This window comes from Staurois parvus, unplaced genomic scaffold (genome assembly GCF_062004578.1).
Source record: "Staurois parvus isolate SC_StPar_1 unplaced genomic scaffold, SC_StPar_1.0 ptg000574l, whole genome shotgun sequence".
Classification (NCBI taxonomy): Eukaryota; Metazoa; Chordata; class Amphibia; order Anura; family Ranidae; genus Staurois; species Staurois parvus.
In genome coordinates, this window is record NW_028318370.1 from 3973373 (window position 1) to 3996614 (window position 23242).

The window sequence follows — 23242 nt, forward strand, 5'->3', positions numbered from 1 at the left end:
ATGATGCCAATTACAGGCCTCTCTCATCTTTTTAAGTGGGAGAACTCGCACAATTGGTGGCTGACTAAATACTTTTTTGCCCCACTGTATGTAAAGTGCTGTGTAAATTGACAGCGCTATATAAGTACCTGTAATAAATTAAAAAAAAAAAATACAAAATGTATGTACTGTATTGCATGACCACATAATTGTCAGTTGAAATGGCGTGGTCATAAAGGGGGGTAAATCTTCCGGAGGGCAAGAGGTTAAATAAACTTGACAACAGCTATAAAATTTTTCCCTTTAAAAGGGAAATAAAAAGGCACCTAAATGGCAGTTGGTAGTTTTCACTTACAGGATAACAAATCAGAAACTCTTCTACAAGAAAAGGAAGCAGCGTAAGCGATGAAGGTCTAGATAAGGCGGGTGATTTACCATACACCTGAGCTGTGACTATCTTCACACGCTCACTGTTTGGAGTGCAGACCTCTTGCACCATCAGCTGAAAGCGAGAATTACATTTTGTGCAGACCGCATGTCGCTTGACGTACACCTTATGAGCTGAACTGACAGCCCTTGTATTAAAGCAGAAGCGTCTTCTCTGCACCTTCCTGTTTTTCTCTTAGCAAAACCAAGATTAGGAGCTGGAGAGAAGATGAGGTGTGACAACGCTAAGAACAGCTACAGCATCAAAACAACATGAGCATGGACGTGGCCGCTCCAGCCTGGGCCCCTTGGCGGGGGGCCCTTTCTCTGTTGAATACCATGCTTGCTGTGGCACTGGTGGCTCTTCCATTACCAGGTAAGACCTTCTATAAAAACCTAAATGCTATTTTTTTTGTAATTTTTTATAATTGATTTTAATCAAACTTTTTGGTATTGCTTCGGGATATGTCATTGACAGGGGCGGACTGACCATTTGGGAACTCGGGCATTGCCCGAGGGCCCGGGGTCAGTAGGAGGCCCCATGAGATGCCCCTAATACCTTTCATTGTCGTTTTCATAGGCTTTTTTTTGTGTGGGCGAGGACACAGGGGCCCCATGATCCCTTATTGCCCCATGAGTTGTCAGTCCGCCTCTGGTCATTGACTATAGTAGAACTTTTTCTGGACTTTTGCTTTGCACGGATTGTGGACACGAGTCAATTTTTGCACATATCTAAATGCTATTTGCTCGAAAAGTCCAGCATTACCCCCAGTTCACATCTATGCGGCCGTGAGGGCCTTGTTTTGCATGGGCACGAGAGCCCTTTCATTTGAATGGACTCCCGTGCCCGTGACACGCAGGGAAGAAGTCCCTGCACTTCTTTGGAAAACGCAGCTGAGGTTCCCAGTACGGTTGCGTTTTCCAGTGCGGGCGGCGTGCCATTAGAACTAATGGCACCCTCCCGCGGGTCCGCATTTCTCTGTGCGGGAGGTGCGGGTACACAGATTTTCATGCGGATCCACAGTGGTACCACCCGCACAGATGTGAACCGGGGGTAAATGGTATTTGTCTCGAAAAGTTCAACATTATACACTCTCTGGCCTCTTTATTAGGTCCACCTGTTCAATTGCTTGGTCGCACAAATTGCTAATCAGTTAATCACATGGCAGCAACTCAATGCTTTTAGCCCGGGTTCACACTGATGCGGTGCAGAATTTGCAGCCTTTTCAATGCGAATTCTGCACCGCATCAGAATCGCTCCCCGTTCATGCAAACCGCTGCGAGTGTCTATGTTAAGTTAACAACACCCTGAAAGCAGTCCGCAAAACGCGATGGGATATGCAGAATCGGATCGCATAGCTGTGAATACTCATGCAAGCTGATTCTAGTGCGGACCCAAAAAAGATCCTGTACGTTTTTGGTGTGGATGCAGTGCGATTAGAGCCATACAAAATGTATGCCTCCAATCGCACCGCTCACAAATCGCATGTGATTTGCAGAGGAATGCGGTGCGGTTCTTGTGCGAATCACATGCAATATACCGAACCGCATATATGTGAACCAAGGCTCAGGCCCCTTCCGCACAGGCAGATTGATGGGGTCTGCCTGTCCGTTCTTCAGGCGGACCTGTTTGATCCATCCATAGACTTCTATGAACCAGTGGGTGTCAGCGGACAATGGTCCGCTGACGACTGCCGGCATCTGATCCAATCCTGTACACCAAAAACAGACGGATGAGGATCCCATCGACCAGTGGATTGGATTGGATGACAATCGGGTAGAAAACGGACAGGCGGTCTGTTTCCATCTAACCATTCCATTGAGATCAGCGGATTGTGTCTGTGTCTACTCTGCAGCAGCAGAAACCTGTCATCCTCCTGCTCAATGGGGATCAGCAGAGAGATCCCCCCCGCTGAGCAGGCGGATCACACTGACAGTTCCCCCCATCTGAAAAGGGCCTTAGGCATGTAGATGTGGTGAAGACAACTTGCTGATGTTCAAACCGAGCATCAGAATGGGGAAGAAAGGGGATTTAAGTGACTTTGAACGTGGCATGGTTGTTGATGCCAAAAAGGGCTGATCTGAGTATTTGAAAATCTGCTGACCTACTGGGATTCTCACACACAACCATCTCTAGGGCTTACAGAGAATGGTCTGAAAAAGAGAAAATATCCAGTGAGTGGCAATTGTGTGGAGGAAAATGCCTTGCTGATATCAGAGGTGAGAGGAGAATGGTTGCTGCGACATTCAGATAGAAGGGTGAGAATTTGGTGTAAACAACATGAAAACATGGATCCATCCTGCCTGGTATCAGTGGTTCAGGCTGGCTGTGCTGGTGTAATGGTGATGGGGAGATTTTCTTGGCACTAATAAAGTGGCCAAGTGAGTGTATAAAACAATTCATATATATATATATATAAAAAAAAAAGTGTGTCAACCGTGGAGCAGGATTATTAACCACTTCCACGCCGCCCTATAGAAGAAATACTGCTACAGGGTGACACAGGTGCACAAAATCACACACTAATATATATATATATATATATATATATATAGAGAGAGAGAGAGAGAGAGAGAGAGAGAGAGAGAGAGAGAGAGAGAGAGAGAGAGAGAGAGATTTCAGTCCTGGGTAGTGGGAACTGCGCCTACCCACGCAGCCATTCACAGCCTTGGCTGTCAATCATCGGGCCCCGGCTGGTAATTCCCCACCAGCACCCGGCGATCTCCGAGTATTACCAATCTGGGAGAGACCTGTGTATAAAAAATACAGATCTCTCCCGTCAGCTTTTTGGTCTTTCATTTACTGTATATAGCAAAAAATAAAATTCCCAGTGGTGAATAAATACCACCAAAAGAAAGTTTTATCTGTCTCAAAGAAATCCTTAAAATTTAATTTGGGTATTATTATTATTATACAGTATTTATATAGCGCCAAATATAAATACTCAGCGCTGTACAGTAGCAAGGGGGACAGAACATGAGACAAGACAGTAACAATACAATACACGAGGGGTTCGAGGGCCCTGCTCTTTCAAGCTTACAAAGGGTACAGTGTTGCATGACCGCACAATTGTCATTGAAAGTGTGACAGCGCTGAAAGTTGAAATTTGGCCTGGACTGGAAGGGGTTGAAAGTAGCCGGACTTGAAGTGGTTAAAATGTGGATTCCCGCTTGTGAAATGACACTTGTAGATAGCCTGCAAGTGTCCTGCAAATACAATGAATGAATGTACTATTTCATTTTATTTACTATTTAACTCATCTGTGGAAGAAAGTTGTGATCTTTGATCTACATATGACATCACTTCAAAGCAAGCTACTTTTTTTAAAAAATCAATTGTATTCCAATTTAACTCCATATTAATCCTTATAAACCCCAATCAGCAATAATTCACTTCTTCCCCCTATCCTGTTAGATAATAATTTTCTTCAGTATTTTTACATTTCTATTTTTTTACGATTTTATTTTGTTTGTAACTTTTTTCAGTGTCAAAACAGGAAACTGCAAACTTAGAAAGAAAACACTTTTTTTCCCCTAAATAAAATTCTATTTTGTATGGGACACATGATAGAATAAAATTTGTGCTTTTTATTTGCAGTAAAACTACTTAAAAAAAAGATAAAATTAGGAAAAATGCATTTAACCTTTTTTTATGCTTTTTTCTATAGGCTATTGTTTTAGGCAATTTTTTTTTTCTGCTTGCTGTTCCTAGGCTATTTTCTCTAGGATTGAATGTTGTTAGAGTATTGGGAATTGTTAAATTTGTCATTGGAAAGACAAAATACATATCTGAAAATATCGTTTTGCACGTATTAAAAACATTTGCACGGTTATTATTCATAACTTTTGTGCAAACGCTGTTAGGCGTAGTTTGTGTTTGATCCATTTCTGCAATGCATTTTATGTTTTTGCACATACATTTTTGATGCATTTTGCATTTTTTTTTACTTGTTGCTGGGCAGATTAAAAACGCATCTAAAACGCATAAAAAACACACTACATGCTTTTCTGCAATGCAATGTTTTGCAATTAAAAAAGTCCCTGACCCTTTCCAAAAAACGCACCGGGTGAAAACGCGGAGATGTGAATGTGTCCCATAAGAAATCATGTGAAATGGACTGTAGTGCGTTTCTGCAAAATGCTGTGGAAAACGCATAGGTGTGAACCTAGATTACCCAGCATATATGTATCATTGGTATCATTGGAGGTGTTTTAGATGGGAAGGGACTTAGTTTTTCAATGGGCTCCACTACACATATTTACATTACTGGTTCTTAATGTTTGAACTGCAGGCAGATATAAAAGGCACAAACAATGCAGACTTTTAATCACTTAATGTATACATTTTTGTATGCTTGTATTTTTGTAAATGCATACCATGTAGGTACCTGTAATGTTGCTTGGAATCAGCCTCTTGCAGGCCCAGTACAGCAGAACTCAGAGAGGGAAAAGGGAAAATACAAGGAACCAATCAGGTGTTTAAAAGCACAGGGAGCATGCTGATAAGAGGAGAGAGCAGAGTGCTTGAGAAGTGAGCATCTCCATTCACAGAGTGTAGGTGAGGAGAAGACTTGCAAGTGAAAGTGAAACTTCAGCAGAAATAAACTAGATTTCCTAACCTGCCAGGGAGATTTTTGCTGTGTAGCAAGGCTCTGTAAATCTCACGACTGGATGGGCAGGAATACAAATCCCTTTGGCAGCTCCAGTATATGCTGTGTATTTACAGTGCCTTGAAAAAGTATTCATACCCCTTGACATTTTGTCATGTTACAACCAAGAACGTAAATGTTTTTTATTGGGATTTGATGTGATAGACCAACACAAAGTGGCACATAATTGTGAAGTGGAAGGAAAATGATAAATGGTTTTCAACATCTTTTACAAATAAATCTGTGAAAAGTGTGGCGGCATTTGTATTCAGCCCCCCGGAGTCAATACTTTGTAGGACCCCCTTTCTCTGCAATTCCAGCTTTTTGGGGATGTCTCTTCCAGCTTTGCACATCTAGAGAGGGACATTTCTGCCCATTCTTCCTCTTTGCAGAATCGCTCAAGCTCTGTCAGATTGGATGGAGAGCGTCTGTGAACAGCAATGTTCAAGTCTTGCCACAGATTCTCCATTGGATTTAGGTCTGGACTGTGACTGGGCCATTCTAACACATGAATATGCTTTGATCTAAACCATTCCATTGTAGCTCTGGCTGGATGTTTCGGGTCATTGTCCTGCTGGAAGGTGAACCTCCGCCCCAGTCTCAAGTCTTTTGCAGACTCTAACAGGTTTTCTTCTAAGGTTGCCCTGTATTTGGCTCCATCCATTTTCCCATCAACTCTGACCAGCTTCCCTGCCCCTGCTGAAGAAAAGCATTCCCACAACATGATGCTGCCACCACCATGTTTCACGGTGGGGATGGTGTGTTCAGGGTGATGTGCAGTGTTAGTTTTCCGCCACACATGGCGTTTTGCTTTTAAGCCAAAAAGTTCAATTTTGGTCTCATCTGAGCAGAGCACCTTCTTCCTCATGTTTGCTGTGTCCCCCACATGGCTTCTCACAAACTGCAAACAGGACTTCTTATGGCTTTCCTCCAACAATGGCTTTCTTCTTCCACTCTTCCATAAAGGCCAGATTTGTGGAGTGCACGACTAATAGTTGTCCTGTGGACCTGAGCTGTGGATCTCTGCAGCTCCTCCGGAGTTACCATGGGCCTCTTGGCTGCTTCTCTGATTAATGCTCTCCTTGCCCGGCCTGTCCGTTTATTTGGCGGCCATGTCTTGGTAGGTTTGCAGTTGTGCCGTACTCTTTCCATTTTCGGATGATGGATTGAACAGTGCTCTGTGAGAAGTTCAAAGCTTGGGAGATTTTTTATAACCTAACCCTGCTTTAAACTTCCCCACAACTTTATCCCTGACCTGTCTGGTGTGTTGGTCTTCATGATGCTGCTTTGTTCTCTAACAAACCTCTGAGGGCTTCACAGAACAGCTGTATTTATATTGAGATTAAAGTACACACAGGTGGACTCTATTTACTAATTAGGTGACTTCTGAAGGCAATTGGTTCCACTAGATTTTAGTTAGGGGTATCAGAATAAATGGGGCTGAATACAAATACACGCCACACTCAGATATTCATTTGTAAAAAATGTTCAAAACTATTCTGCAAAGAAGAATGGGCAGAAATGTCCCTCTCTAGATGTGCAAAGAGACATCCCCAAAAAGACTTGCAGCTGGAATTGCAGCCAAAGGGGGTCCTACAAAGTATTGGCTCCGGGGGGCCGAATACAAATGCCGCCACACTTTTCACAGATTTATTTGTAAAAAATGTTGAAAACCATTTATCATTTTCCTTCCACTTCACAATGATGTGCTACTTTGTGTCGGTCTATCACATAAAATCCCAATAAAATACATTTACGTTTTTTGTTGTAACTTGACAACATGTGGAAAATTTCAAGGGGTATGAATACTTTTTCAAGGCGCTGTAGTTGTTTGCCCGGAGTTCAGCTTTAAATCACAGCCATTGGTCAGTCTCATTTTCTCTTTTACTGTACTAACTCCAATGAGTCATTCTGCAACAGCCATGCTGGGATTTTCTAAGGTGCTGTAAATGTTATACAAGATCGTGGGAAATTCTTTCAGCTGTTTTAGGTTTTTTTTTTTTTGTTTAAAAGAAAGATGTCAGGTGCAGTTCAAGAAAGTTTAAAGAAAAAAACAATATTCAAGGGAAAAAAAATCAATGAAAAAAGTCTATATTGTCACATGAGTCACTAGTAGAACAATCAACAATTGTTTGCATTGCAGCTGATATGCTGATGAGGGTCCGCTTCCATCACATCATTCCTATATTAATCAAGAAATAAACTGTTGCTGCAACTGCTCAAGCACCCCCAGCAGTGTTTTATTTATTTATTTATTTTTTGCAGGACATTTTGGTTTTCTGGTACATGTGGGAAAAGTTTTAAAAGCATGTTAATTAACCACTTGCCCTCCAGAGGATTTAACCCCCCCCCCCCCCTTCCTGACCAGGCCATTTTCTGCATTACCGCTCTGCGTTAACTGACAATTGTGCGGTCATGCAACGCTGCACCGAAATTAAATTTACGTCCTTTTTCTCTCACAAATAATGCTTTCTTTCGGTGGTATTTGATCACCTGTGAGGTTTTTATTTTTTTGCGCTATAAAAAAAAACACCGACAATTTTTAGAAAAAAACAATAGTTTTTGACTTTCTTATTAAACATATTCAGTAAAATCAATTTAAAACTCAAATTTCCTCATAAATTTAGGGCAAAATGTATTCTGCTACATGTCTTTGCTAAAAAAAAAATCCCAATATGTGTAAATTAATTGGTTTACGTGAAAGTTATAGTGTTTACAAATGGCGGTATATATACTTACTTTTTTTTTACTAGTAATGGTCAGCGACTTTTAACGGGACTGCGGCGGGCATTCTGACACTGGGGGGAACTGACTTGGTGTTACTGACATCCCCAGTGACACCAATACAGTGATCAGTGCTAATAAAAAGCATTGACACTGTACTAATGTCACTGGGCAGGAAAGGGTTAACATGTGGGGCAATCAAAGGGTTAACTGTGTGCTGTGTTGTGTTTTACTATGGGGCTGTATGTGTGCTTTTAACTGTAAGCACACTGCTTTGTATGGCTGTGCTATGCAGAGCCATACAAAGCAGTGTGCAGGAGCTGACAGGGGAGAGAACTGTATTGTTTACATACAGTTCTCTCCCCCGTTGGTAATGCTCGGCAATCACCAGGTGCCTGCGAGTAATCACCGGTCGGGACCCAGTGATTGACAGCCAAGGCCACAAATAGTGGCGCGGGTAGGGAGTGCGCACGGCTCGTGTTCACCCCCTACGTGGATATGCAAAATCATGTCTGTGTATATATATATATATCATTTTTATACAGGAGTTATATAGCGCCAAATGTTTGCTCAGCACTGTACAATATAACGGGAGACAATCTAATATATATATATATATATATAACATTTTGTGCACCCCTGCCTCCCTGGAGCAGTATATCTGCTATAGGGCGGCGGGAAATTGGTTAAAAAAAGAATTCATATGCTAAATACAATTATTATATACTAACAATATAATAATAGGAACTAATATGTTAACTGCTTACAATTATGAAAATACAATTTTTTTTTGGCATTTTTTTTAAATTAAAGTCAGTTTTTTAGCAATAGTTATTTTATCAAAATTGATTTCACCTTGAATACTGATTTTTACTGACATGAAAACCCATACTTGCACAAATAAAGAAATGCCCGTAGCGGAGAAGGAAGAATGAAAATAGCGCAGGGCATGCATGACTAGGCCCAGAGTGGTGAAGGGGAGCGGAAAGGGTTAAAGTTAGCTCCAGGGGGTTGGGATTTGATTGTGGGGTTATCTGGTTGGCAGAGGTGGAGTGTAGGAGGGGTCTGTGGCACCTTAGGGTGGGGGGTTCTGTGGAGGGGGCGTCAGTGGAGCTGGATTTGAGGAAGGACCAGAGCTTCCCTCCCGCCCTCCCTGTTTTTGTTGGGTATCAGGTCCCTCCCGGGGGAAGGAAAGAAAAAAAAAAGGGGGGTGTTATGTTGGTTCGCGGGCGGTTGTTGGTCTTTGGAGGCGGTTCTCATCTTGGAAGGTAAAACAATGGTGTGGGACCCATCGGTGGTATGGGGTGCCCGGTGGACATTCGCAGTTAACCAAGGTTTAACTGGAAGGTGGTGGTGCTGCACTGCGGACGCTATGGTTGTCTCCGAGCTGGTTGGTTGCGGCTGGAGGCCCAGTGTATAGGGTTGTCCGCAGGTGCATTTTGGATCGTTTGGGGGTGCCTTCAAAGACCAACAACAACTCTTTGGTTTCTGTTATAAGGAACGGTTGATGTATTTAAAATGTGAAGTTGTTAATAAAAGGCCATGTTGGCCATTTTACTCCAAATGGTGTCATGTTTTTTGTAAAGTTTAATTGGTTAAGGGGTGGGGAGTGGTATGGATCGGAAATGGTGGAAGTAGGAGTGGACAAGCCTATCTATGGTGCATTAGTCATAAAAAATCTACTTTTTTTTTGGTGCACGGTCACAGGTAGCAGGTATTGTACTTTTATGACTGTCTGTTTTTAACTTTCCATTAAAAGGACCTTTAAGAACCGCCAAAACCACCTTAATTTTCCCTTCTCAATACATTGCACCAAAGTGGCAAAATCTTGGAAACTTCTCATTTTTGTTTAGCAAAATTAAGGGGAAATGAAAGCTCTCAAGGTCCTCATCCTAATTTTGGCAATATATTGGCCAGACTCACAGAGAGCCTGCACTATAGACACCGGCATTTGGTCTATTAGTAGTATTAATATTATAAGGCTAGGTTCACACCTATGCAGGTTGCGTTTGTGCCGTTGCTGTTTTGTGTTGCGTTTTTGATGCATTTTTGACACGTTTTGCATTTTTTTTCTTTTTCTTGTTGCTAGGCAGTTTTAAAATAAAAAATACATCATGAACACAATACATGCTTTTCTGCAGTGTTTCCATTGAAGTCTATAGAAACAAAAACACATCTTTTTGCATTAAATAAAGTCCCTGACCCTTTTCAAAAAATGCACCAGGTGAAAACGTGGAGATGTGTACCTGTCCCATAGGAAATCATGTTAAATGAACTGTACTCTTTCTGCAAAAAGCAAAACGCTGCAGAAAACGCTTAGGTGTGAACCTAGGGTAAGGCAGGACTTCTATATTGCCAACAGCTTGTGCAGCGCTGTACAATCTAAAGCAGGGGCACTGAATTAAAATTCACAGAGATCCGATCAGTAACATTTTCTTCCAACCGAGATATGAATCGGATGTTTGTGTGATGTGATAACTCAGATACTTCACAATACAGCCCCATCCTCTTAAATCACAATACCATTCTTTCATTAGATCCTCTGCTTTAACCTCCCTGGTGGTATTCCCGAGTGTAGCTCGGGGTAAAGTTTCAGTACCACAAGCAGTAACCCCGAGCTACACTCGGGCTTACCATGCGGCGTTGCTCAGGTTTTCCCTGCAGCGCTTACCTTGTCCTTCGCTCCCGCGATGTGTCCCCTGCAGAGTCCCCGGCCATCTCCTCCGGCCGATGCCGGCATCCGGCTTCTGCGTTCCGGTCCCTGCGAGCGTCGGGACGTACGGGGCCGGAACTGGCGGCAAATTGAAAAATTTAAAAAAATTTAATTTTCTAATAAACTAAAATAATATTGTTAAACATTACTGTATCAAACCATTTCACATACATTTTGTCCCGAGTGCTTTGTCCGGCGCCCTGCCTGCATTTTTACTGTTCTTTCTGCCTGGAAACTTAGAAAAGTCCATGGTGTCCAAAAAGTGTCCCTTTAGGTCAAAAGCGGTTTTAGACCGGCTAGAGAACAGCGATAGTAAATCAGAACCACTTGCAGAATTGAGTGATAATGATTCGTGGGGGAAATTCATCATCAGACACTGAAAACGATTCCGCGACTTTGCTCAGTGATGTGCGAACTTGGCGCTATATTTCACATTTCAGGGTTTTTGGTTTGATTATATTATTGAATTAAATTTATTATTATATTATTCTTTTTTATGATTATTTATTAAATTATAATATGATTTCGTGTTTCATGTTTTATCCTACCCGGGATGTTTACTAGACTCTTGTTCGGACAGATTTCAGTGAGTTATTCCTAAAAACTACAGCCTACAATAAAAAAACTACATATTTCCATGCAAAAAAATGTACCGCTTTCAGCACAGAAATATGGACATAATCAGACCGCTAGGGAGATTAAGCTGTGGGAAAAAATTCCCTTGCAAAGTCAACAGTCTATTTGCCTGTTGCAAATCAACCCCATTCAGTCAAACACATTTAGAATATGTTTGGCAGTGAACACAAGACTAGATATAATGAGGAATGGGGTAAACCTGTAATAAAAGCCAGAAATAAGATACCTAAAAGACATCTTTTGGGTTCAGTGGCAGACTAAAAAAAAAAAGAATGAATCATTTCAGTGGACTTATAATTAGGAATCACTGAATATATTCAAACTGTTTAAACCTCAAAAGTGGAAGCTCCGCTTGATTTCCTCCCCCCCCCTCCACTGCCATATTAGGCAGCTTTTGGGGGGCAAGCGGGTACCTGGTTTTGACAGGCGAAGCGACCCAGAAGTTTGGCCCCCTCCTTGCTCCCGCAGTCTCCTGGGAACTTTCAAAGGTCCCAGGAGACTGCTGAACCAATCAGGAGGCACGGTGTGACTCGCACATGCGCAGTGGGCACCAGGCTGTGAAGCCGCAAGCTGTCACAGCCTGGTGCCCACAGTAGAGATGTCGGTGTTGTGGAGGAGAGAAGGAGAGAAGGGACAGCGCGGGTGAGCACATCGCCGGACCCTAGGACAGGTAAGTGTATGTTTATTAAAAGTCAGCAGATACAAAAACATTATCTGCTGCCTTTTAACCTCTTGAAGTCGATCGCACGCAAATATGCGGCCTCTAGGCATCTGGGCCTTGTCGCCAAGCGGCTGCATATTTGCATGCAATTAAAAAATACATATGTGCTGAGAATGCGCGCCCTGCACGCGCGCCGATCTCCCCTTTCGATTGGGACCTTTTCCGATCATGTGACCGCCGTGATGGCGAAAACCCCACCCCTCCTCCCGGCTTCTGAAACTCTTAAAGGGCCGGGAGGCGCCAGTGCCAAGAGGTTAATAAACACAAAAACGGCTGGAACTCCGCTTTAACTCCAGGCAAACAACTGAGCAAGCAAACGAAACAAGTACATGGGAGATGTTTTCCAGTACCAAGGATTTATAATTGCTGTCCAGCCATCCTGAGATTACGCAGCTCCCTTGCAAAGCACAGCCTTCTACAGCCAGTCTGTAGAAGAGTTAAGATGGTACCCTTTCTCCACCCTCAGACTGCTAATTGGATGATGAAGGACCAACCCCGAGGAAACTGATAGGGTCACTTCTCTGCTCATTCTGCTCTCGCCTCCTATTTGCATGTTCCTTGGCAGCACATTTGGATTCGGGACAACTGATAGGCTCACAGTCCTGTCTTTAGCTCCCCCAGCCTGAATACTACTTTATAGGAAGTTGCAAGAGGCTGGCGTTCCTTCTTTTTAAGAATGTTTCAAACAGTTGTTTTGGCCACGCCTAATGTTTTTGCTATCTCTCTGATGGGTTTGTTTTGTTTTTTCAGCCTAATGATGGCTTGCTTCACTGATAGTGACAGCTCTTTGGATCTCATCTTGAGAGTTGACAGCAACAGATTCCAAATACAAATAGCACACTGGAAATGAACTTTGGACCTTTTATCTGCTCATTGTAATTGGGATAATGAGGGAATAACACACACCTGGCTATGGAACAGTTGAGAAGCCAATTGTCTCATTACTTATGGTCCCTTAACAAGTGGGAGGCACATATGCAAACTGTTGTAATTCCTACACCGTTCACCTGATTTGGATGTAAATACCCTCAAATTAAAGCTGACAGTCTGCAGTTAAAGCACATCTTGTTTGTTTCATTTCAAATCCATTGTGGTGGTGTATAGAGCCAAAAATGTTAGAATTGTGTCGATGTCCCAATATTTATGGACCTGACTGTATGTTAGTCTACTGGTCACTCTCAGGTTTAATCACCTAGATCAGGCATTCTCAACCAGGGTTCCTCCAGAGGTTGCTAGGGGTTCCTTGAGCTGTGCTAGTTGACCTTCTATCTGATGGTGCCTTCATAATTCCAGGTGCATTGCCATTTTGGCAGAGCCAGTAGCATGACACCAATGATTTTTTTTGTATTGGTCATTCCATCCACTGACCACTAATGTAATGGGCATTTTCCTATTTACCACTGAAGGACTAATCTTAGCAGGGGTTCCTGGACACCTGAAAATTATTTCAAGGGTTCCTCTGGGGTAAGAAGTTTGAGGAAAGCTGACTTAGATCCTAAACCCTGGCAAAATACATGGTCCAGTCATATATCCAAGTTCAGATTAAAGTGGATATCAAAGGCAGAATTTTTTTTTTTTTACCTTAGTACATTCTGTGTATTAAAGGATAAGTTCACTTTTTTTTTTCTAAACCCCAGCTCCACTATGTACCAATATAGAATTAATGGACTTCTTTTGCAGAAATTCAAAAGCTTTCCATTTTTTCTACCCACCTTTATGTCGGTGCCCAAATGGTTGTCCAAAAAACTTTTCCATTACTTCTGTCTTACTTGCTGCGGAGCCTTTAGGTCATGACACAGGAAGGAGTTGACCAGCTGACCTCATTAGCACACCCCCTGCATCATCTACCCTCCTACCTCCCACCCATTTCCAGGTGCTAACGTGGCAGGATAATTTGGTTGGTGGCAGGCTGGCTGGTAAGTGAGCTGGGAATTTTTTTGTTGTTGTTTGACATGCGTCGCCCTTCCATGTGCTCCTTCCTGCAAAGGCCACTTATAGATTGGGGCAGTTGCTGTTTGTTTGTACTGTTTGAAACTGTGTGACTTCACTTGAAGTTGCATGGTTTCAAAGTCACATTGTCAGGGCTCCCGGTAGGACCAGAGGTGTGTGGACTGACACAGGGAAACGCAGGCTTCAGGTATAGTGTAAATAAGACAATTTATTAGGGACAACACAAACAAACGCAGTGCAACAAACCAAACCCAAAACTAACACAAATACATACAACAAGGTGAAACAAACCCAAACCTAAACTGATATATATATATATATGGAGCACAACGTAGTCAGGCGGGGTCGGGTCGGTAGCTAACGGGCAAACAGGGTACCAGGAGCGAGCGGAAGAGTGGTCAGGAATAGCCGAGGTCAGGACAGGCAGGGTTCGTTCAGAGTCAGGATCAAAGCAGGATCAGGCAGGAAGCAGGCAGGTACAGGGGCTCATGGGAAACATACACCAAGGCACTGATCACAGGCCTGGTCCTGCTTAAATACACCTCCTGCAATCAGCCTCAGGTGATGGCCTGATTGCAGGAGTGAGATTCTGGCTGCTGAGAGCACCCGCTGGCCAGCCTTGGTACTGCAGCCCACAAGGCAGGTGAGTCCCACCACCATTGGCGAGTCCATTCCTGACACACATGTTAGTATGACTTCAGGTGCTACTTGGAAGACATCTGTGCGGCTTCCTGCACAGATGTCTATACAAGTTGCTCCTGAAATCGCAAAAAGTAGTGCAGGAACTGATGTCAAAATTTCTGCGAGTCTGACGGAGTCAGAGTAACACTGATTTGAACAGTTGCATTGTGGACAATAGGGTGCGACTTGTCATGCAATTTGAAACTGTCGAATGGCATGACGTCAGAGAGGTGTGAACCAGGGCTAGGATCAAAAACTTGGGGACATGACCTCAAATCAGCAGAAACAAAAATTAAAACTAACCTTAGGAAAGATTTTATGAAAAGAGTAGTTGATAATTGGAAAAGACTACAAGCAGAGGTGGTCAGTCAGACAACAGTAAATGTGAATTTAAACGTGGTTGGGACAAACATACATCTATGCTCAAACAAGGTCTGTGTCCCATTCCTGTCCGGGAGGTGAGGGGACATCTCTCCAAAGTGAAGGCAAATCCCTTCTTGGTCAGTTTTTGCCAGAACAGATTTATCTAATGGAATAATTTTTCTCTCTCTCTTTATGTTCTGATGACAATTGGAAAATTTCCTATCACTTTCTGTTTTGGTGACCATACTCATCATGGCAGATAGCGAGGATGAATCTCCCCAGCGGAGACTAACCTGACAGAGCTTTTACCTCTTCCTCTCACCATCCAAAACTTAAAGTGTAAGTTCACCTTCATTCTTCCTATCCACCAATTGCATGGGCGGACAGGTGGACGGGAAGGTGGCGGACGGGAAGCTTTGCCGACATGAGCTAATGTACCTGTACGTCGGCCCACATCGGCTGCTCCTGTAAGGCTCACAGAGTGCGCACCCAGGAGCCCGATGATTACTATATTGCCCGGGCACAGTGGATCACATTACCGCTGTGTGCGGGCGATCACGTGGTTTTTACCATGTGACTGCTGTGACCAATCACAGCACTCACATTGTGAACACGTGAAAGTAAAGATCACTTCTCTCTCTGCTCTCAGTGTAAGAGCCTGTGAGTGTACAGCGACCTGTCGGGATGCATGTACACTCACACACTGTAGTGCCATCCACCCCAGGGCCCCAGTTTAGTGCCCCTGTGTCTCTGATCACTGCCATAGTCTAGGGACAATAAATAATGCAGCCAGCCTCAGTCACCTGTCCCAGTGCACACAAAAACACCCCCATACACCATACCAATGTCCAGATCACCGCCATACCAGTGTCCTGGTCTCCGCCATACCCCAAACCAATGCCCTGATCACCGCCATACACCATACCAGCCCCCCAATCACCACCATACCCAATACCAGCATTGTGATCACCACCATACCCAATACCAGCACCCTGATCACCGATATACCCCAAACCAACGCCCTGATCACCAACATACCCCATACAGCATCCTGATCACCGCCATACCCCATACTAGCATCCTGATCACTGTAATACCCCATAACAGCATCCTGATCACCACCATACCCCATACCAGCATCCTGATCACCACCATACCCCATACCAAAATCCTGACTACTGCCATATCAGCATCCTGATCACACCATATGCCATACTAGCATCCTAATTAACGTCATACCCCATACCAACATTCTGATCACCACCATAGCCCATACCAGCATCCTGATAACCGCCATGCCCCATACCAGCATCCTGATCACCCCATATGCTATACCAGCATTCTGATCACTGCCATACCAGCGTCCTGATCACTGCCATACCCCATACCAGCATTCTGATCACTGCCATACCCCATACCAACATTCTGATCACCACCATAGCCCATACCAGCATCCTGATCACCCCCATACCCCATACCAGCAATCTGACTACTGCCATACTAGCGTCCTGATCACCGCCATACAGCCTGATCACCACCATACCCCATACCAACATTCTGATCACCACCATACCCCATACCAGTATCCTGACTACTGCAATACTAGGGTCCTGATCACCACCATACCTCATGCTAATGTCCTGATCACCGCCATACACCATATCGGCATTTTAGGGTCTCAAATGATCAATTTTCAAATATATATCCCATAGTTTGTAGGCTCTATAGCTTTCACACAAACTAAATAATATACACTGTTTTGGGTTATTTTCACCCCAAACATAGTGCAGAATACATTTTGGCCTAAATGTATGAAGAAACATTTTTTATTTGCAACATTTTATAACAAAAAATAAGTAAAAAGTATTTGTTTTCAAAATTTTCGGTATTTTTTCATTTATGTAGCAAAAAATAAAAAAACCCAATGCTGATCAAATACCACCAAAAGAAATCTCTATCTGTCCCCAAAAAAGGATACAAATTTCATATAATCCACATAAACTGCTGGCTCCTTGAGCTCAACTAGAGAAGGAGAGCGCACAGGTAGTTTGAACAGCCTGGAGAGGGTGGCAATGAACTCAGCTGGACTAGGGGAGAGCTCGCATGTTGAAAAGCCTGGAGCCGCTGCTAGGGGGTGTGCAATTTAAATATTCCACCCAATCTGCAAATGGCAGGACAGAGGGGGATCAAGGGGCAAGCAGTTTTGTGGAGAGGCCCCCCAACAGCTGCACATGTAATGGGAAGATGGGCACCAATTAAAACAGGAAGAATAATGGTGCGTACTATTCAGGATACTAGATATTGGATATTAAATTGCATAGGGGGATCTGGGGAAAATCTTGATGAAAGTGGACTTATACTTGAAAAAAAAAGGCTCTGGCTTTAGATATACACTACATGGCAAAACTTTTGTAGACACCTGGCCATCACACCAACTATATGGTCAATAGTCCTGTATGTGGATGTAGGCAAGTGCAATCTACTTTCTCCATTGCAGGGGAAGAGGAAGTCAAGTAGAACATGGTTCCCTTATGGTCTCCAGGGTCACTGGAGAAGATATCCATTTGGATGCTGCCACCTAGGTTTGCCACCTCATCCCTTTAAAACCAAACACATATTAAATACACAGGTTCTGAGGCTAATTTATTGCACATAAGGCACTCACTAAGTTTAGTTACCACCTTAATCAGCCACAGAACCTGTGTAATTTATAAGTGTTTGGTTTTAAAGGGATGAGGTGGCAACCCTACTGCCACTCCATGTGCCTCTAGTAGCAATTTAGGGTCAGGGAGAGCCTATTTAAGGCCCTGGAGGTTCCAGATGAGTAGGGAATGGATAAGAACACTCCATTCTTCTGGAGACCTCCCCATTTGGGCTCGGACCAGCCAGGCCGCATTCCGCCCGTCAAAATTCTTTTGGCACATCTGAGACCTGCTCCACTACACACTGCTGTTACATGCCGCGAGCGTTCCCAAATATGTGTAGGCTGTTATTGAATTATTACCATATGATTTCAAAAATATTATTTCAAGTTTTGAAAATTTTACTCTCCACTATGTTGACTCATCCAGAGAACCTTTACAGGTGGTGTCACTTCACCGTAATTATGATGTCTCTGACATCTTTGTCACTTTCTTTAGTTTTGCAAACTTGATCACGTCTCGTTTTAGAGAGCAGCATGATGCGGTTGGAAAATTGCCCACATAGTAAGAAACAAGTTGAAAATTGGGTCAAATGCAATATATAAAAGAAACAGACAGGAAGAATCTGATGCAATACAGATGGTACTGTAGGTGAATGTTCACACTTTGTTACAGGAAAATCAGGGAGGTGTTGGCCACAAAAAGCCCTTCATTTCACTACACAGATAGGTGAGAATAATCTGAAAGGTATCCAGGTTTATTTTTCAATTCATTTTGACCTTCTCTCGTGTAGTCAGTTGAGTGCAACTGCAAGGAAAGGCCTTCCCAAGCATGGGAGGAGTCTTGTGTTCTTACAGGGTGATGCAGTGTGTTGGGTGAAGCTTGCAATTTACTTAACTCTAGTGCAGGGGCAGACTGACAACTCATGGGGCCCCCGGGCAATAGGGGATCATGGGGCCCCTGTGTCCTTGCCCAAACTCAAAAAAGCCTAGGAAAAAGGTACCAGGGGCATCTCATGGGGCCCCCTACTGACTCCGGGCCCTCGGGCAGTGCCCGAGTTTCCAAATGGTCAGTCCGCCCCTGCTCTAGTGTATACATTAAAGGCCCAAAGAGAACTCATGTGCTGTGCATGTGCTAAGCACAGCAAAACAACATACTGGGGAAGCAGCAGTGCATTAGATTAAATCATATAAAAAAAATAAGTTAAAAGTGTTAATTGGTCCAGTGGCGGCTTCATGGAATGGGTTTCCATGGCCAAGTAGCTGCATCCAAACCTTAGATCACCAAGTGCAATGCAAAGCGTTAGATGAAGTGGTGTAAAGCACGCCACCACTGGACTCTAGAGCAGTGGAGACGTGTTCTCTGGAATGACCAATCACGCTTCTCTGTCTGGCAATCCGATGGACGTGTCTGAGTTTGGTATTTGCCAGGAGAACGGTACTTGCTTGACTGCATTGTGCCAAGTGTAAAGTTTGGTGGAGGGGGGATTATGGTGTGGGTTGTTATTCAGATGTTGGGATTGGCCCCCTAGTTCCAGTGAAGGGAACTCTTAAGTCGTCAGCATACCAAGACAAGTCATATGGACAATTTCATGCACCCAACTTTGTGGGAAGAGTTTGGGGATGGCCCCTTCCTGTTCCAACATGACTGCGCACCAGTGCACAAAGCAAGGTCCATAAAGACATGGGTGAGCGAGTTTGGGGTGGAGGAACTTGACTGGCCTGCACAGAGTCCTGACCTCAACCCCATAGAACACCTTTGGGATGAATTAGAGTGGAGACTGCGAGCCAGGCCTTCTTCAGTGCCTGACTTCACAAATGTGCTTCTGGAAGAATGGTCAAACCTTCCCATAGACACCCTCCTAAACCTTGTGGACGGCCTTTCCAGAAGAGTTGAAGCTGTTATATATGTAAAGGGCGGGGCCAACTCAATATTGAACTCTATGGGCCAAGACTGGAATGCCATTAAAGTTCACGTGCCTTTAAAGGTAGGTGTCCCAATATCTTTGGCAGTATAGTGTATATAGTGACAGCCTATCACTCTTTCACTGTAAGAAGAGGATATTTAAAGCAGAACTAAACTCTCTCAATCAACACAAACTATGTTTAATCCTTTAGCTGCTAGCATTAGTAAATTGATAGAAAGGTATATTATATTTTCTTGTTTTAAACTTTTTTTTTTTTTTTTTTTTACATTTCTTCAGTTTTTGGCCTAGGCTAAATGATGTCATACATCCCAGGAGTCTTCATGGGCATTTTTTCCTTTCAACTGGAGGAGGGGCCTTCTCAGCTAAGCACACCTTTCTGCCTGCATGCCTTGGGCTAAGGGCAGATGGATTCCAGGAAGTAAATGCTACATGAATCATCTGCCTTTACTCTAGATAACTGCAGCCATAAATGCTAGGGGGATGTTTTTCAAAGTGATTTCTCAATAAAATAAAGCATTGAGACATCAATGGATGGCTTACTTGGAATATTAAAAAACATTAAATTGTGTTTTCAGGTAGTGGTGCTCAGAAATGGATTACTTCCACTTTAATCTTGGTTTTGTATGGAAAGAGTCCCTGATCAGGTGTGAGGTTGATTGGCAGGTGGTCACACTACACTTTAGAAGGGGAATTAAAAAAAGAAAAGGGGACAATGGCATTTAGGCTTGCTTTACACCACCCTTCAAGTGCTCCCCTAACCTACAAAGGCAGGTGTAAGGGGGTGTACACATTCCATGGCAGCAAAGCTTTGCTCAGCAAAAATGATCCCCACTGTTGTGCTCAGTAGGCCATACCGCTCGCCTAATGCGACCCACTCAAGCAAAAGGGGGCATGCCGTAACCACTCTTCAACCATGTAAAATGCACACAGTTGCAGCATAGCGGTGTGAGCTAAATATTATTAAGATGAACTTGTGAGCCACTGGAGTTAGAAATCAATGTATTAGATCGCTGGAATTTTTCTCACTCTCATAAGATGTGAATTCTATAAAATCAATAAATAATTATCCGCGCTCTAATATTACCGTGCCAATGCTATATAATATATAATACCATAGCAATACCATTAATTCATACATGCTGTGATAATATCATTTTATCAACGTTTCACCTGGATTACCTAAATTAATCTTATTATATTATCCTAGTGCTTAATAAAGCTTAAAAATAAAAAGTGTAATTAAATCCGATTATGATATTTATACAATGTGATTATCTCGTTAAAAATGAATATATAAATTAATAAAATTCACTGTGCAAGTGTGAAAATCAATTAAATATAAATAAATAAAAAATAAAAAAATGGTATAAATTCATATGATCCAATGTGCAAATGATGCAAAGCAAACAATAAATTGTATATATATTAGTGAAAAATAAATAAATAAAATAATAAAGATAATTAAAAAATATATCAATTCATAAAGTTCAGCAGCAAAATTGTGCAAAAAAGAAAAATGTGCAAAAAAGTTTTTTAGGGTTCAGCAGGAAGTAGATATTGGTGATATACTCTCCTTTTCAAGTTGCTTATGATGATGTGGATGGAAACCTACAAACTATCTTCTGAGTCTATGTAGATATGAGGTTTTCTCCCTCCTAGAGCCTCTCCTCACTTCAATGCTCAATATATCCTCATATGACCCATGGAAGAAAGAAAATGAAGAGATATGGGTGTCTGTTTATGAACCAGCGGTAATAGATCGCTGCTCAGTTCTCCGGCATTCTCGGAGAACACAGTTCTCCTGTGAATGCAGTTTATGAAGCAGTTCTCCGAACGAAGGGAGAACGGTCTCCAAACGCTGGAGAACGGTCTACAAACTCTGGAAAACGGCTGATTTTACTATAATCTCGCGAGATTACAGTAAAAGATCAGTTTACTAAACAGAGGTAAATTATCTCTGCTTAGTTTGCGGTTCCTCCGATTCTCCAGCTTTGGGCTGGAGAATCTGGAGGGAGAACACAGATCTCCAGCGAAGGGCTGACATGATCTCCTGAGTGTCATAAACTGTGAATGACCAGAGAATAGCTGAGATCCGTTGAATCGCAGCTATTCTCTGTGTCATAAACGGACACCTTAGTGCCTTATCCAAGATATAACAAACACTGTTTAATGTGCTCCCTAAGGTGTCCGTTTATGACAGTACTCACCGTAATGTCGGTCTGATACGTAGTGACGTCACTGCCCCTCCCCTAGCGGTGTGAGCTTTTAGGGGTTAAAACAGGCAGTAAGAAGGTGTCATAATGCCTCCTCACAGCCTTTAAAAAGTCCTCTAAAAAGTGATCTACCAGGGATCGCTTTTCAGAGAGCTAGCTCAGATTTGAACAAACCCTTGTAGTCATCTTTGTAACTGTCAGCCTTGCAATGCCTCATGGGACTTGTAGTTCTGCAACAGATGGAGGGCCTCCAGTTTGACACCTGTGCCTTAGGGGTCTATCCTGGAACAAGGTAAGATAAGTCATTGTACTACATGAACAAGTATGTGCACAAACTTTTATTTGAAGCAGATTGATGAGCAGACCAGTGATCTCAGCTGCTGAATTTAAAATCTATTTTGATTTTTAACTGAACAAGGTTCTGCAAATCTTTTGACCTGCGGTTGTTTTTGGCTGCGAAGGTGATTTTCTATACTTCTGTTTTATGCAGAAAAAAAGGGTATTAAAATCTGTTTCGGTTCAGTTTAGGTTCTCACTAAGGCGTAAAAGTCCCACTTTGTAGGAATGCAACAGGAAAGTCAGTAAACAATTTGGATACATGAAATGTAAACCCTGGTGCACACCTGACCGATCTAAAGAGCTTTTTTAGACATGAGGGTTTCCACTGTATCCTATGGGTAGCCATTGCCTGCAGATTTAAGAAAAAAAAAAAAACAGTTTCAAATCATAATATATTTTTATTCTAAAAAAGCAGGCGATTTTTAACAAAATTTCAACAAAGGAAAAAAGGAAACGTTGCACATAATTAGAGATGAGCGAATCGAAGTATCCAAAGTGGAATTCGAGTCGAATATCGGAAAAATTTCGATTCGTGCCGAATCCGAAAAATAGCCTAATTCGGACGCGCGAATCGAAATTTTTCAGAAAATGGCGGCTGACATGTGCGGCGACGGAGCGGGGATGTCTGGGAAGGCGCGCAGACAAGGCGCGCTGACCCATAATGCATTCCTCAACTACATGTGATCGCATCAGCCTATCAGCAGCCAGCCAGCCAGCACTGTGTAATGGTCGAGCTATAAATAGCGGCCATTTTGGAATTCTTCATTTGCCTGCAGTTATTGAACAGAGGCAGACCGCTCTGTACTAGGGACAGGGACAGAGTTAGGGCCACAGAAACGATAATTGGGGACAGAGAAAAGTTACTTAGGGACAGAGAACCATTACTCAGGGACACAGACTTGTTAATGAGGGCCACAGAATCGTTATTTAGGGACAAAGAAACGCTAGTTAGGGCCACAGAATTCATAATCAGGGACAGACAGAATTGTTACTCAGTGCCAGAGAATTGTTACTTAGGGCCACAGAAACGTTATTAGGGCCACAGAATTGTTACTCAGGGACAGACAGAATTGTTACTGAGTGCCAGAGAATTGTTACTCAGGGACAGACAGAATTGTTACTGAGTGCTAGAGAATTGTTACTTAGGGCCACAGAAACTTTAATTAGGGCCACAGAATTTTTACTCAGGGACAGACAGAATTGTTACTGAGTGCCAGAGAATTGTTACTCAGGGACAGACAGAATTGTTACTGAGTGCCAGAGAATTGTTACTTAGGGC

General features: G+C 42.9%; 1 protein-coding gene across 1 annotated transcript in view; it reads left to right on the forward strand.

Annotated features, from left to right (window-relative positions):
- The first annotated feature begins 465 nt into the window (after window positions 1-465).
- Window positions 466-23242, forward strand: part of LOC149450467 (B- and T-lymphocyte attenuator-like) — a 66559-nt gene continuing 43782 nt past the window's right edge. The window contains exon 1 of the mRNA XM_089691921.1: window positions 466-781. Coding sequence (XP_089548047.1) covers window positions 679-781 — 103 coding nt within the window. The 5' untranslated portion in view covers window positions 466-678. The remainder of the gene's footprint in view (window positions 782-23242) is intronic.